Raw genomic sequence first — 16982 nt, 5'->3', positions numbered from 1 at the left:
TCGCTCAGTGGATAGAGCGTCGGCCTGCAGACTGCAGGGTCCCAGGTTCGATTCCAGTCAAGGGCATGTACCTTGGTTGCGGGCACATCCCAAGTAGGGAGTGTGCAGGAGGCAGCTGGTCAATGTTTCTCTCATCGATGTTTCTAACTATCCCTCTCCCTTCCGCTCTGTAAGAAATCAATAAAACGTATTTTTTAAAAAAAGAAATATAGGCTATTTTATGAAAACCGTATTAGATTTAAGCAGTTAAAAAAAAGTGGGAAATAGAGAAATGTAAACCATAATAACCCAACTTGATGATAGTTTCATTAGCTGTTTAGCAAATTTTGACCATCTGATGATAGTGATAAATTCAGGTATACTAATCAATTATGCACTGTTTGGGTTATAGTAAATCAAGGCCAGAAACCTGGTAGTATCTTTCAATTCTGTTGTCAAATTTAGATTTACTCATAAGGATGATGAAAATGACAAGAGCTAATATTTATTAAGCACTTACTAGGCACTGTTTTCAGAGCCTAAACATGTTGTATTAGTTCATTTACTCCTTATAATAGCCCTATAATTTAGGCTAGTATTGTCCCCACTTGATAAATGAGGTAACTGAGGCATAATAGGAAGTGGCAATATATAATTGGACTCAACTGGTGAAATAAAATGAAATTACATGTAAGAGATTTTTAAACCATACTTTTGTTTACTTATTAGTTGCACAACATCAAGGAAACAAGCCCAACAATTAAGGTAAATTGATCATCTTAATTGTTTTAACTCAGTCTGTATTTAGACAAATATAAATATTGTACATCTGCTTTCATTATCACATGTTAGTGTGTATTTAGATTTCTTTTTCCTGGATTCTTTTTACACGTTATTTTAAAAAATCCAGAGACCATATATTTAATGCTACACTTGAAAAGTCATTGCAAAGGTTACTGTTGATAGGCAGTAAACGATGGTCCATGACGTGGAGAAGGACAAACGCACTGCAGATGAGCTGAACAGCTTTTTGAAGTTGGTTAATCAGAAACATTTACCATCAGTTGTTTATGTAACTGCTCCCTTCTTCTACTTCACTGATCAAACCCTACCTTGATTTTCTTTATATTTCAGATGTAGGCAACTGTCATCATTCATCCATATCACTGTCATCCCCATAAATACCTTTTGCTAGGGTTTCTTTAGACGATTTTGAGGAGGTATGTTAGGAAAAAAAGTGTGTGCGTTTGGTGCTCTTTAGAGCCAATGTGGCCATTCATTAAGGTCAAACCTGGAAAAATCAACTCTGTCCCCGCAGGTTGCTCTAATCTCTGCAGGATGCTTCCTGTGTTATACTTTAAACGAGTCATGTATGCTTAGATGGCACTGGAGTTAGCCAGTAGGAGTATGCTGGCGTTAAAACCACAAATAAGCACAATATTTTACAGCAAGCTTTTAAAGTACAATGCAATGAAAAGCTTATGATATATTCCAAGACCTGCCCTGAATGAAATGTAACTGACATTTTAGGACTCATTCTGCCCCAAGTCCATTTTGACTATCAATTTTTACTCTGCCCAGTCTGACTTTGACAATAGGAGTTCCGACTCTATAAATTTATTATGGGGAAATTGTCCCCAAACAAAGGACACATGTTCTCAAAAAAATAACATTTAGAGTAAATCTGTTTAGAAAGCTTCTTTTCGTTTTTAATGGGCCTAAATGTGAGGCATACGCTGGAACTCCCCTTAGGCCACCATTCTATTCATTAATATTGATTGTTTCAATAATTTGAATTATACACTGTTCTAAGACAATCACTTGGTCAAATACATTTAAGAGAGGAATACTGCTTTGTCAAACCTGGCAATACCAAGATATAGATAAAATTACTACAATGCTTTTATTATCCATGGTAGGAAAAAAAAAGAAACGAAAAACTTTCTGCAGGGATCAGAAACAGAATGAGTAGGCACTGAGGAGGTTGCAGCCTGCTTTCATTCGCTCCCCTCCACAGCAGTTACAAGATGTATTGGAGTTATTTCCGGAAGATATACCAAGGGCTTTGGTGATTTTTTTTTTTATCAGAAATAATTTTCATTTTCCAGTCAATGCGTATCTTATTTCTTCCACCATTAATTCTACAATGTGGTCTCAATTATATCAGTAAGAAAAGTGGGTAACAACCCATCCTGACCCCCACATTTTGAATTAATAAATGTTCTTTATCAAACTATTATACAGATTAATGTACCACAATGTGTGGGTGATTAAAATGACCCTTTGTTATGGGAATCAGCGGCACAGACCCATAGAGTTTAATTGCAAGAAAGTTCAATGTCATATAGCGCTATACTTCAATCCATTAGCGTTGCTGTGCATTCTGGAGGTTGGAACCTGGCCGTAAAAGAGAATCAGCTTCATATGACTTATCACCCAATGGCTCCATCTATAAGGAAATCTTATAATTTATAAGATACAGATAATGTATTATAGAAAGGCAGACTTGAAACCTCTATATTCCCACTAACCGATGTCACCCCCCCAATACATTTTTAAAAATAAAAAATTAAAAGTATTTGATGTCCTTGTTGGACTGGATCTTAATTCCTTGAAAACTTAAAAAAGGTAGAAAGACTCAAAGATTCTATAAATTGTCTTTGCATTTTAAATCCAAATCCAACTGAATTTTATAATTCAGCTGAGAATTGATAAAAATAATAAAGAATATTTCAGGATTAACTGATTCGAAATGTTGACAGAAGACCAGCTGACCATTTTGCACATTCAGACGAAGAATAACTATTCCTCTAACATCATGGGAAAATGATTTGCTCCTTTATTATCAACAGAAAAAAATAAGATTTATAACAAATTACTTGACATTATTCAAATGATGTCTCAATTTATACTCCTCCAATGCTCATCTAATCACTACACAGTGACACAAAAGCATAATCCTAACCTTGAACTCATCTCCCCTTTTCCACTTGAGTTTAACTCAGATACATGAAGTGGATGATGATGAATTCACTTCTAGAGATGACATATGTCTGCCTAAAGCAGCTACCAGCCCTCACCTGTCAGATCACTGCCTCCTTAGTGCAGACATGTATGAAATAAACATCACTCGCCTGGAATGCAGCTAGGGAATTTCTGCTTTTCCTTGCTTGAACTAATTTGAGGTAGGGAAAATACCTAGAAATTACAGGTTGGGTGATAATAGAGGGCTGATATTATAAATAATCTCAATAAATTAAAATCTCCCATTTCCCCAAATGGGAGCCCTTTTACTTGCCTTCTGAACTGATTCAAACCAGCGTCACATGAAAATAGCAAAGTCTCTCTTAGATTTCAAATCTGAACCCCAACCATTAACTTGCTGTGGCCTTCTGGGAAATCTGGCTTAATACTTCTGAGCACAGCTTTTTCATCTCACTAGATGTATATAATAATTAGGTATTGTGGACAACTTCATACTAACTTAAAAAACAACAACCAAATGTTCTTCCTGCAAAAAGAGTATAAATTAAAATGTACTCACTCTTGTGGTATGATTTCGGAAATTAAAATAATACTCATTTAATATCTGCTCTATTTTTAGCACTATTTTCTTCCTTGGATCAAAATTTTGTGATTTCTGTTGTTGCCTGCCCCTGTGGTTAAGTGTGATTTTGATTCTGATATCCTACAGAATACAGAATAAGGCAAACATATGCTAATCAGCACAATTCTGTGAGAAACTGGTCAAGGATCTATAGTGGGTCAAATGTTGAATTCTGCTGCAAAATGCAATTTAACATTTTTGTAACGCTGCAGCTACCATTGCATTAATGAAGGGGACTTTGGAATTCATAACATTGGTGATGAAGCCTTTGCTGACAATTCACTTACCTTTTACACCTCTGCATCATGTTTTACAAAGGGCAAGGGGCAAAATACTAAAGCCAACGAAGATTAGACAGGTTGTAAGCTTTATTGCACCTTAATGGTTTTTAATTAAAGCAAAAGGCTCTTTGTTGTGATCCCTAGAGGTTAACACACCCATAGCACTGAACTATCAGAACAGCCAGCTGACCAGCCACGCAGAAGTCAGCAACTGGATTGGATGCTGAAAGGACTCTGTAGAGAGGAGGAGAATGTTTAATAAATTAAAGAACCAGTGAAAGACACTGAAAACAAAGACACACTTACCTCATCTAATTCCATTTCATCTGGACTCTCCCATGGCTTGATAAATTTCCCACGAGATTTCTTCAAAGGCACAATTATTATGTAGTAACCTCTGCACGAGAATCGGTAGACAAAAATAAGTTAGTTCAGGGAGAAAAGTAAATGGATATATCTTAAGTCTTCCACAGACCAGTGATTGAGACAGAAGGCAAATTACGGAGATGGAGGAACTTGTCCATCAATGACAAATAACCACCTGTTCCTTCAATTTTAAAAACAACATGTGTAGATATTTATGTGTGACTTCAATGAGCTTATATGGTTAGATCACCATGGTTGACTGCTCTTTATTAGTATCATAAACAGGATGGGAATACTTTGTTAGGACCCTGGTGCTGGACACATACAAGGCTGATATACTAAAATTGACTAATACAAGCTGCTGAACCAAATATTTTCTATGATGGCAATTTAGAAGATAACTTTTTCAAAGGGAAATGTATAAAAAAATTACTCTTAGTTTATACCATGCTTATATTCTGATAATGATAATTTTATTCACAAACACCTAAAAAAAGTTAAAAGCAGAAAAATTACTCATAATCTTGTAATAATTATATGAAGATATTAAAAAGCTCCCCTTTCTAGCTATCAAATGGTAAACCTAAAGGTAAGTGTGGCAGAAATTTGGAGATAACCACTATCTAAGGGCCTTCAACATAGATCTCAATGTAATACATCTATAGGAAGAGGCGAAAGTAACTGAGTTCTCCAAATGAGAATAGCTAAAATTTAAGTCATGTATAAAGTTACCTGTCACATATAGATGTAGGCTATTTGTAAATAAAATAAAATAAAATTGTAACTTCCGTATAGTCTATACTCTGCCCTTGTATTCATGGTTAGGGACTAGTTAATACCAATCTGCAGTAGTAAGTATACAATGACTTTGCAATAATGGCTAACACATTCACCACTTCCTACTGCCCAGGTATTATATTAAATGCATCATTTCATTTTGACCCCTCACAAATCCTATAATAGACAAAGAGACAAATTGGTAAAATTGCGGCCCCAATTAAAGCAGATAGTAGAGGGATACAAATCTATGTATATCTTAATCTTAGCAATAGTCTCCCCCCACCCCCACCCCCAAACTCCCCCTCTGTATCACATAATACTAAGGACTCCATAAATTTTGTGGAGATTTATTTTGAAAACACACATACACTTTCAGAAGAGAAGGCTGCCACGCAGGGCAAGGGCACTAACGTTGTATCACAGAGGCCAATAGCACACACCAAAGGCCTCTTCCCACTGATCCCAAAGCACAGCCTGCCATCAGCTCAGCACCCCCTCCTTGGTAAAGAACAGTTTCCAGAAATGTCCCGTGTGGTAACCAGTAGCCTGTGTGGCTGTGGAGCACCGGGAATGTGGCTAGTCTGAAGTGAGGTTTGCTCTCAAATATAAAAGACATGGATTTAAAGACTTAATATGGAAAACAAATGTAAGTATCTCAGTAATAATTTTTAATAGTCATCATATGTCAAAATGATAATATTCTGGATATGCTGGGTCAAATAAAAAATTAGATTCACCTCTTTCTTTGTACTTCTCCCGTAGCGGCTAGAAAATTTAAAAATTTCACGTGTGGCTCTCATTATATTTGTTGGACGGTACCACTCCAGAGCATTCTTATAAAGGATGTGGCATCTGGAGATCTATATGGCCCAGAATTCAGGCCCTGTCACTAGTATGCTGTGTGATCTTGGGCTGGTCATGTAACATCCCTGAATCTCAGCTGTATATTCTGAAAAAATGTGACTTGGGGTGGGGATCACAAACAATACAGTATATAGGTAATGTGTTATGGAATTGTGCACCTGAAACCTGTATAATTTTGTTAACCAGTGTCACCCAAATAAATTAAATAAAAAGATAAAAAAGAAATTAAAATAATACCAGACTTTTATTTTGGGGGAAATACAAGCAAATTTATACAAAGCACTTAGCATAGTGTGTGGCATACTGCACTAAATGGATGCCACCTGCTTCTGGCTGATACTGACCATCAGGGTGGGAGAGGTGCACCTCAACTACCCTATTCAGTAGGACACAGTGAAATCCCCTGAGATGCAGTTTCAAGAAGTTGACAAACTTCTTTCTCTCTAATCGAGAATTCTATGACTATGCCTGAGCCCTCTCTCCATGGTGCTCTGAGCAGCTATCAACAGACTCACAAGATCACATCACTCAGCCATTCATTTTCTTTCCTACAAATAATCATGATGATCAAGGAGGAGGAGGAGAATGAAGAGTTGGAGTGTGTGAGAGGCTAGTGCCTTTTTTTTAATGACCCAGAGTAAGCTTCCTCCTCTCCCGGTCCTCCCACCACCTGAAGGATTTGCCAAACAAGTCCATCATGTTCAATGAGCACTGAGGGGAATGACAGGGGATGCAACCGAGCGTAGGAAATAACGCTGCAGATGTGCTTGATAAACACACTTGTCAGGGAACCTCCTGCATTTCTCTACCAATCATGCAAAGTCAGGACAGGTTCTCTTTGCCTAAAGCGATGATAATGCACATTGTCACAGAGCTCCCATTGTCCTCGTTCAGAATCATGCAAATCAAGGTGAAGCTGATAAATTCTATTAATTTTTCTTTCTGCTTTCATACTTCGAGTTGCCAATCTTGTACATGAAAAAAAGGAATTCATTCTTCTGCAGCACTTCCCAACTATTCATATTACTTGCAGTTGGGATAAGAATTGTACAGCTCCTCTCCCCGCTTAGTAATTAATTGTGTGGCTGGATATGATCTCCACTGATCTCTGAAGCATTCATCTACAACAGTCACAGTGGAGCCTGCTTCAAAGCAACTCCCTTCTCTCTCTCTCTTTTTAAAATTGCATTATTTTTTTAAAATATATTTTATTGATTTTTTACAGAGAGGAAGGGAGAGAGATAGAGAGTTAGAAACATCGATGAGAGAGAAACATCGATCAGCTGCCTCCTGCACATCCCTACTGGGGATGTGCCCTCAGCCCAGGTACATGCCCTTGACCGGAATCGAACCTGGGACCTTTCAGTCCGCAAGCTGACGCTCTATCCACTGAGCCAAACTGGTTTCGGCAATTGCATTATTTTTTAAAAATGTTTTTACTGCTTTCAGAGAAAGGAAGGGAGAGGGAGAGAGAGAGAAACATTGATGAGAGAGAAGCATAGATCAGCTGCCTCCTGCATGCCCCTACCAGAGATCCAGTCCCCAACCCAAGCATGTGGCCGGACCAGAATGGAACTGGTGGCCTCCTGGTGCATGGGACAATGCTCATCCAACTGAACCACTCTGGCCAGGCTCATAGCAACTCTTGTCCGGTGAAAGAAATGGCGTGGAGTGCTGCGAGTTTGGAACTCCATGTTACAGAATGTCTCGCCTGGGTCTAAGTTCATACATTTCAACTTTGTTCTCTGCAACTGTGGTTTTGTAAACACCCATGTGGTTGCTTTTCCTGAAACCTAGATTTCCCCAGAATATACTGCTTCCCTTGAAGTTTCATGTGGTGGCTGTTTATTCATTCCTCCTCCCCACCCATGAACCTCAAGGTTAGGACTTGGGGTTTCTTTTCTAGGACTGGCCCATGAAACACCACGGCTCTCAGATCCTTGAGCTCTGCCTTTTCAAAAGCCAACATCCTCCACTCTACCATGGCTGAAATCTGCGATTGCCATTCTCTGTGCCTGAACCCAAGGAGCTGAACACAGCCTGAGAAATAACGCATAGGGCAGAAGAATGCCATAAATTCATAATCAGCGAACTCCAGCCCTCAATACTGCCTGGAAATAGATCACGACTTCTTTAGTTACCCAGACCTTCAATTTTACATGATAACATTTTCAAACTTTCTCCCCTGGCCGCAAACCTTAAACCTCCTTGTCTTCCCACTAGAAGATGGCCTTATCACTAATATACAGAGAGAATAAAAGCATTCAACCAATAATTCCCTCCACATCTGTCTACCAGACTACAAGCCTACCTAGGTCTGTACACAACCAAAATCTTTCCTTCGGGTGGAGCAGGAGGACTGGCTCTATGTTTTAAGGCCAAGCACTCTTTCTTGCATTGGTTTCCATCATTTCACTCTAAGGAAGTTTACCATATGCTAGCGATTTTCAACCTTTTTATTCTCATGGCACACATAAACTAATTACTAAAACTGCAGCACACCAAAAAAATATATATAATCTGACAAAAATATATATACTTTTTTTATTTATTTATACCAGGTGGCTATTGTTGTGTTGGCTGTTGTCATGTTATTTGATAATCTAAGGGAAAAGAGGTCAGTGCCCCTGCCTAAAGAGTCGGGTATTGCATGTTTTAAAAATTCTTGTGGCACATCAGCATGCCACAGCACAGCGGTTGAAATTCACTGCTGTATATCACACCCCTTCTCTTTCTCATATATGCATATCTCAGCTTCTCCTACCTCACTGGATCCTATACATTTGCTTCCAACCTTATATAAATATCTGCCATTTAAAAATAAAGCAAACCGCATCCCGTTCCAGTCATCATTCCTTCCCTCTCCTACCCGTTACTGTCCAAATTCTGAGACGCGCTGTCTGTTCTTGGCGTTCTCCATTTCTTTACCTTCCATTCACTTTCTGGTTAACGAGGCTCCTGCCTCGTTAGCCCACCTCCCTGCCCTTGCCAGGGTGTTCGGTGACCTCAATCATGTTACATGAAAAGGAGAATTTTCGACCCTCTTCTTTCTTGATCTCTTAGCAGAATCTGACAATGCCCATAAGACCCTCTCAGTGTTTTCCCTGTATCTAACTCTCCTGGTTCTACAGTTCTATTCCTCCGCATGTTACCCTTGTTTCCCTAGCAGGATTTATCATCTGTTACCCAGCAATTAAATGATAGAGGTCCTCGAGGCTCTGGCCAAGGACTCCTTTCCATTCCTTCTCTCCCTCTGTGATCTCATTCCAGCACAGAGCAACATTTATTACCTGCATGCAAACGATTTACAGACTCACATCTTCAGCCAGAACGCTCCTCTGAGCACGTCAGGTTCATCCAATTCCAACTTTAGGTCTCCATTTCTATGTCACAAAAGTACTTCAAATTTACTGTGATTAAAGCAAACAAAAGAAATGCCTCCAAAATAAATCCTCTTCCAATAACAACCAGGATCCTTTTTGTGGAACAAGCTCTAACCTAGGTGTTTCCCATTAACAATCTGCTCTCATTCTCTCCTCTCCTGCCCAACCTATGACCAAATCCTATGGCTTCCAAACCTTTCCCTACTGTTCACAACTCCCTTCTCAACTGTCACCATGCCAGGCTTATCCCATTGTCACATATCTGGATTGTTCCTTCCTCTCCTAACATTCTATCACTATAGAGTTTAGAGCAGTGGTTGTCAACCTGTGGGTCGTGACCCCTTTGGCGGTCTAACAACCCTTTCACAGGGGTCGCCTAAGACCATCCTGCATATCAGATATTTACATTATGATTCATAACAGTAGCAACATTACAGTTATGAAGTAGCAACGAAAATAATTTTATGGTTGGGTCACAACATGAGGAACTGTATTTAAAGGGCCAGAAGGTTGAGAACCACTGGTTTAGAGCCCTATTGTCCAGTCTCTGGCCAAACCATATGATCTAAAAAAAAACTTTTTTAAAATGAAAAAAAAAATTGCTTTTAGAATTAGGTCAGCTTATAAATGAGTGAAATTAAACTCCACACTCTGCTTTGCCTGTCTGACTCCAATTTAGGCTCAAAACACCCTTTTCAACAATGACTTTAGCTAATAGGCAAATAAATAACCTCAGAATAAATATATTTAGAAAGCCCTTGACTACTTACAAAGTAAGCTGTGTTTTCCCACTATATTAGATTTAATTAGATAAGTTAAATCTAACCTTCAGAATTTTAATTATATTAAGTAAAGTTTTACTAATTCTATTTAATATGTTATCATCAAGGGGCCCAGCTTCACATAATTATACGGGAAGCTAAGCTCTGGCCTTGGTGGCGGTCCCACTTCAAATTCAGCCGGGCTTTTTGTATCAGCAGCCTGTATTAACATTCTCAAACTCGTTATTTTACTGGGAGGTCAAACTCCATCTCAGATTCTAATAAAGAATGCTGTTCTTTTCATAGCTTTTTTTTTTTTTTTTTTTTTTTTTACTATACCCTATAGTCATTTGGGTATATATCGTTTAAGTAAAATTAATTTTAACATAGACAAACCAAAGCAGGTTGAATGGTTTTTCTGGTTTCCACGTTTAAATTAAGGTTTTTCCACCTTTTTAGCTCTGTGCTGTCAGAAAAGTTACTGAATTATGGTATGCCTCATTTTCCTCATGTGTAAAGTAGCGGGTGATAATGCTGACCTGTGGGGAGCCTCTCCCTTTACCTCTCATCTAAATTCTCATGGCAAACTGCTGCGTGACACTCACACGTTTCCATGATCGGTGGCCATGCGCACATGCCTGGCTGCTCCTGCTTTTAACAATTGCCTGGGCCAGTCCTGTCAATGCCTCCTTGCTGTGGGGTGCTCGATGGTCTAGCAGTTTGGCCAATTCCTTGCTTGGCCAATGAATTCTATGGCCGTGGATCCACATGTGTGCTCTAGAGCAGCGGTCGCCAACCGGTGGTCCGTGGACCACTGGTGGTCCGTGAGGTCCGAAAGTTTGGCAACCGCTGCTCTAGGGCCAGACAACCTGAATTTAGATTTGCCTTTCTGATTCTGCTACGGTGTCCCCAGGGCAAGTTAGTTCCTCTTGATGCTTCCTCAGCTTTATAATGCAAAGCACCCTTCTTGTGAAGATTACATCAGTTACTGTGTGCCCTGTCCTTCTTTTTTTTTTTTTTTTTTTTTTAATTGCTTAAAGTATTACAAAGGGTATTACATATGTGTCCATTTTATCACCCCGCCCTAGACAGTCCCCCAGCCTCCCCTATGCCCCAGTGTCTTATGTCCATTGGTTATGTTTATATGCATGCATACAAGTCCTTTAGTGCCCTGTCCTTCTAAACAGCACTATTAACTCTCAGCATCGACTCTATGACCTTGGCCAGGCTGCTCAGTCTCTCTGGGCCTCACTTAATTCATCTGTAAGTGGGGAGAAGGACGCCCACCGCACAGGGTGATTGTGACGCTTAAATGAACCCTCCTAGTATCTTCAGTTCAGTGTAAAGCACTTTACAAATGCAAGCCTTTACCACCTCAATGACAACATGTGATGAATGAATGATTTCTCATTAAAAATTAAACAGATAATATATTACTTCATTAAGTTGCTAATAGTGGCGGCACACATTTTATGAAGCAACATTGTAAGCCATGCTTCCAAGAATATCTTCTTTTGTAAAAGAAGGAAAAGCAGAGAATCTGAAAGCCAAATTAGCAAGACCAAAGAAATGTAAACTTTCATAAAATACTCTCCTTCCTCATTTCTGTGTTTCATAAATATAAAACACTACAGTGAAATTAACTTATATTAGGTACCTTCTCTTAATATAATCTGCGTGATACACTTTTTTTTTTTTTTTTTTTTACCACCCAGACTAAACTCCTGCTCTATAAACCCACAGACGTTTTGACCACAACTTGCTCCTGAAACACTGTGGGCTTGGCTAGAGTTTTCAGACTGGCCTCCTGCCTCCTAAAAGCACTTAACAGAAGGTTGAAGCCCTACAGAATTCCGGGCACCAGAACCTGCTGTTTCCTGGGAAATGTGACCTTTCCCGGAGGGAGCGCCTCTGCTTCTCCAGAGAGAAACCAAGTGTGGGCCAATTCCGAAGCAAGGAGCTATGTCCGCTTCCATTTCCCAGGGGCAGATTGGTGCCTAAGCGGTGAGGAGCTGGGGGCAGTGATCAAGACCTGCCAATTACTGTGGCTGGAAATGAGAGAAGCATGGTTTCTGTTGATAAACAAAACAGCTCTTCAATCACCAAAATTGCATTTGGCTAGAAAACAAATGGGAAGCATTTTTCTAGATAGCATTCACCTAAATAAAAGTTAGCAACCCACCTAAAGGTCTGGAATCAATTGCTTTCTCCCCTCATCTCACCCATAAAATACTGAACAAAAAGCTACATTCCTCTCTGATTTCTGTACTTGCCAATTACTGCCAGGGGCACTATGAGGCACACAGGTTCTTGTGATATGTGACCATCCCACTTAAACCAACCTGGAAGAAAGGATGGGCAACTTACGCTGTAGGAAGCCCCCAAATATAAATTATCTAGGTTTTCTTGCTGCTTTTTTTCCTAACTGGAGATTTGCTCTTTCATTTCTTATAGCTCTGGTCCTTTTTCCACTCAAGTACTTTTCTAATTTAGTCTTTTGCTCTTTTCCCCAGAGCAGCTAGAATATTTTTTTTTTTTTGAGAATCTCTTTATTTCTAGAACACATTTTTTTCCCTGTAATGGTTTGCCTCCTTTTTCTGTTTCGTAATGGTCTCTTCTCTTTGTTACTAAATTCTTATGCCTTTTCCCTGATTCCCACTTCAAATAGAGGAGGAGAAAGTAGATAAAGAAAAACGAAGAAAAAAACTGAACAAGCTAAAGAAAAACACTAAAAAACAAACTAGATTCTGTGATATTCTCAACTCATTCAGAAGTTGGTAAGTGAAACAAAAGTCTACCACCAATGGACTAAAATGCCATTTTCCAAGAACGTCTAACACATTCTACCAAGCCGATATAGTAAATATCCACTAAAATATTTTTTCATATAAATAAAATATTGAAAACCAATAGTAAGTACTACAAAATATACTATTCTCTTCTCATCTTTCAACTGTTCTTTCTCTAAATAGAAAGTGCATGTTTTTTAATGGGTTGAATTTAGAGTCCATATTTTTCCCTATTCTTTCATTGTTTGCAATTCTTTCACCTTTTCCTAAATCTTTTTCACCCTTCAACACTCAGATGAGATATTAGATCCTTCCAGATACCTCCTCCCTGACATCCAAGTTGGGCTAAATTTCTATACTCATGTTTCCACAGTACTTGGCAGACTTCTCCCATTATATTTGCATTACCTATTCTTTGTCTCTGTTCTCCCACCGTAAGATAGGGCTTTATCTCAGTCATCTCTCCCAGTCCTAGTGCTGGAAATATAGTGTGTACAGAATATATGTTCTTTGGATGCCAACTACAAAGTCGCAATGGATGGAGAAGACATAGATGAATAACAAATGCAAGTCTTTATCTCGATTAGGCACCATCACACATGCTGTCCTCTTGAAACAGTGTTTCCCCACCCCCACGCCACCGACCAGCTAAGTTCATGTCATTCATTAAGCCTTAGCTTAGATGTCACTCTCTCCAGGACCCCTTTCCCTACTAAAGCAGGATCAGGAGCCCCTCCTGTGGCCATCTAATCTTTGGAACCACAGTACTCCACTTCAACTGATCTTTTTACATGTCCAAATTCCCTAATTAACCATGTTGTGTAATATCAGTGAATAAGTCTGCATTATCCCCACTAAACCCTTGAAACATTGTCTGGCACTATGGTGGGAGATAAAAAAATCAACAGAATATTTAAACAAATCAATGGATAAATATAAACTCACTTTCATATTAAATTGTGTTGGAATTAAAATTGTACTAAATAGTTCATTCTCATGTCCAATTTTATGAATGACAGAAAGAGAAGAGTGAAAAAAAATGGAAACCTTATTTCTCAGTGAATTTGTTTTCATAATAATCTTTTGGAAACTTCATCACCTGCTTGAAACCATCCAATTATTTTATCGAATAAACAATAACTGAAATTTTTTTAGGGAGGGTTGTTTCCTAAATTTCACAAATACCCCAATAGTAAAAACTTCTTGTTTATAACTTTATTTTTTAATAGCTAATTTTTTTCAGCATATTCTTCAAGTTTTACTTTTTAATAGCTAATTTTTTTCAGTCATATTCTTCAAGTTTTCTGGAGCTTTGGAAAGTGCTTACTGTACATAATCTTTAAAAATTCCTTTACTATGGCCCTGGCTCAATTTCCCTAACTCCCTAACAAGCTTTACTCTATGTCTGTACTTGCTACCTTCTTCCTAATAACTGAGACCTTTACTATTATTAGCCTTTTGCTTCATTGTCTCAGTGATCATCTCCTCCCATAAAACCATTGCTGCTGTTACTATTCCCAAATGCCTATCTTTAATCCTAGTAATTTCTTTAAACCCACATCCCAAATTAGGTATTTCATTGTTACCTCAATGTAACATATAGACAAAATTAAACGCATTCATTTCCTCTTGATTTTTTTTCCCTGTCCTTTAGGACAAATGGCGGCATCATTCATTTCTATGATGTTTTTCTCAAACCCCTGAGCCATCTCTGATGCTTTTCTCAAACCCCAGAGCCATCTGTGATATTTTCCTCTGCATTGATCTCTTCATTTCATCAGCTTCCAATTCCTACTGCACCACTGCTCTGGGTTGCCTCTGCTCAGATCCACCATCACCACCTTCAGAACCTTTTTACTTGCCTAGTGTCACTAACTCTGTGGTAACTCCCCAACAATTCTCTCTCTGCTGTTCCAGTTCCCACTAACATACACCTTCAGGATCCATGTTCCCTAAGAACTGTCCCAGTAGTGCTGCCAGCTTGTCCCCACACATAAGGCTCTGAGGGCCTATGAACTATGTATAAATGCGTCCACTTGGCCTTCAAATCTTTCATCGCAAGTTTCATCTAAAGTTGATTGTGTGAGATAGAAGAAATGAGAAAGGATCTAGTCTTATGCTGAGCAGGAGCACAGTGTCCAAAATGCAGTAGACACTCAATAAATACTCCCTAAAGTGGAGAGACGGAAACTTGGTCATTATCCAAATGGTATCATGTCACGCTACCACATAAAACCCTTTAATAGATTTTCATTGTCTACAGAATATAGTCCCAACTTCTGGGCAGGAGGTGACTCCTGTACACCTCTCCCGCCAGGCTTGCAGGAGCGCTCAGGGCACCAGCCTCACAGAATCACTTGCTTCCTGTACGATGGGCCTTTGTATATAATCTTCTCTCTCTGATTTTTTTTTTGTCTGCCTCTTATTTGTCCTTCAAAAATAAATTTGGAAACTTCTTTGACCCACTCCATTCCAGTTTGTCTGCTCTTGAGAATACAACTCTATCATTAACACATATTACATATATTTCTCTGTGTCCCCCACCCTACGGTAAGCTCTTTGGGGGCAGGGATCACATCTTTTTCATTCTCCATGGCCTTCCACCGTGCTCACACTTAATACACTTCAGTGTAAATACTTTTGTTTTCTGTTGGCTATCACTAACGAGCTGTGTTGATTTTCTATTCTATTGGGTACAACTAACTATATACAACCGACAAACTACTAATCTGACTGGATTTAATTTTCTACTGAAGGCCCACTGGCTTCTTCACTGTGCTCCATTCAACCCAGAAAACCTGCATTTTTTTCACTTACATGTTTTTCCAATGTCATTCAGAATTTTAACTTTTGGAATTTCTACCTTTCAGCACATGTATAAAATACTAGTGTCATAAACTTTATTTGCTTATCTAATTCCCCAAAGTTCTTTTAGTGTTATTGTACTTTATAAGACGCCCCCACAATAACTTGCCACATATCAGAGTCATTCAACTAGTCACCTTACTCCATATATTATGACATACACTTCTTTATAGTAATGGCCATGTTCTATTTGCCGTTCTAGCTTTCCTAAGTAACACTGTTCCTGGAACATCCAAAATACTAAACATTAAAATAATGAGAATCTGGGTTACAATGACCACCAGATCACAGTGCAGTGAATAACAAAACTACAATCCTATGTAGAAGACTCAGGTACTCTATGTAGAGCAATTTATTCTTCTATAACACTACAACACTGAGATTTAACTTTCTTTTTTTTTGTTTATTGGCATTTCTCTCCTTCAGCCTTAACCCTTCAATCAACTTACTTTATATTCTCATTTGCAGGTACTTCGGGCAGCTGCACAGTAATCATGCCATCCAAGTTGGTCTTCCCGATGAAGGCAGGCTTGGTGCGTAGCACGTCCGGAGCAGTCCTCGCGGTCACCCGGTGCTGCAGGCCCCCAGCACTGTTCCCACGGTTTGTCAGCACAAATGAGTATGACTTCTCAGGCTTCAGGTTGACAATTAACTTTTGTGTAGCTCGACCATCCACTTCTTCTACCATTTTCCCATCATCATAAAGAATCTAGGGAGACACCACCGATCACAGAGAGGCCAGGAATGTTTTCTAAACTCATGTGCACTTGCTTATAGAAAATGCATATCAGGTCAATTTCAATTTCTGGATAATTCATAAGCCAATAAGTATTCACAAATTCTAGAGATTGCATCAATTTTTCACTTCGTTCTTACTGTGTAATGATATTATATGTCTAATTTTGGCGAAAATACACAAAGAAATGCACAATATTTTTTCAATTTTGACTTGTCAGTTGTATGTGACAGAAATGGAATGTGTGCAGAAATGCTTTAGGTTTCCAATGTATTATACACATCACTTTTTTTCTAAATGTTGCCATTCCTGTTCCTAAATATATTTTAACTTTCAAAAATGTTTCTCTACTCTTCATTTCATAGCCTTGTACTTCTCGCTAGCATCTCTCACTATCTCTCCATGGAGTTTAAATTCTCAACTAGAACTTAAAATGTGCAAAGAATTCAGGCCAATAAACATATTTTTTAAATCGGTTGCATTCTATATAGGTAGAAACCATACAAATTTCTTTTTTCTGGGGGAAAAACAAAAACACTAGCTTAGATGTAAAAAGTTCAACCTGCAAACA

At 38.7% G+C, this 16982-nt stretch overlaps 1 protein-coding gene across 1 annotated transcript in view; it reads right to left on the bottom strand.

The window, feature by feature from the left end:
* The window catches only part of PTPRD (protein tyrosine phosphatase receptor type D), a 2145631-nt gene that overhangs the window by 142255 nt on the left and 1986394 nt on the right, over positions 1–16982 (bottom strand). The window contains exons 27-28 of the mRNA XM_081103407.1: positions 16125–16384; positions 4174–4264 (exon numbers count right to left, since the gene is read on the bottom strand). Of these exons, the coding sequence (XP_080959533.1) occupies positions 4174–4264; positions 16125–16384 (351 nt within the window). The remainder of the gene's footprint in view (positions 1–4173; positions 4265–16124; positions 16385–16982) is intronic.

The sequence above is a fragment of the Myotis nattereri genome (assembly GCF_964212035.1).
Source record: "Myotis nattereri genome assembly, chromosome: 12".
NCBI lineage: Eukaryota > Metazoa > Chordata > Mammalia > Chiroptera > Vespertilionidae > Myotis > Myotis nattereri.
Note: the sequence above shows the minus strand (reverse complement) of the source record. Positions and strands in the feature narration are given on the sequence as shown.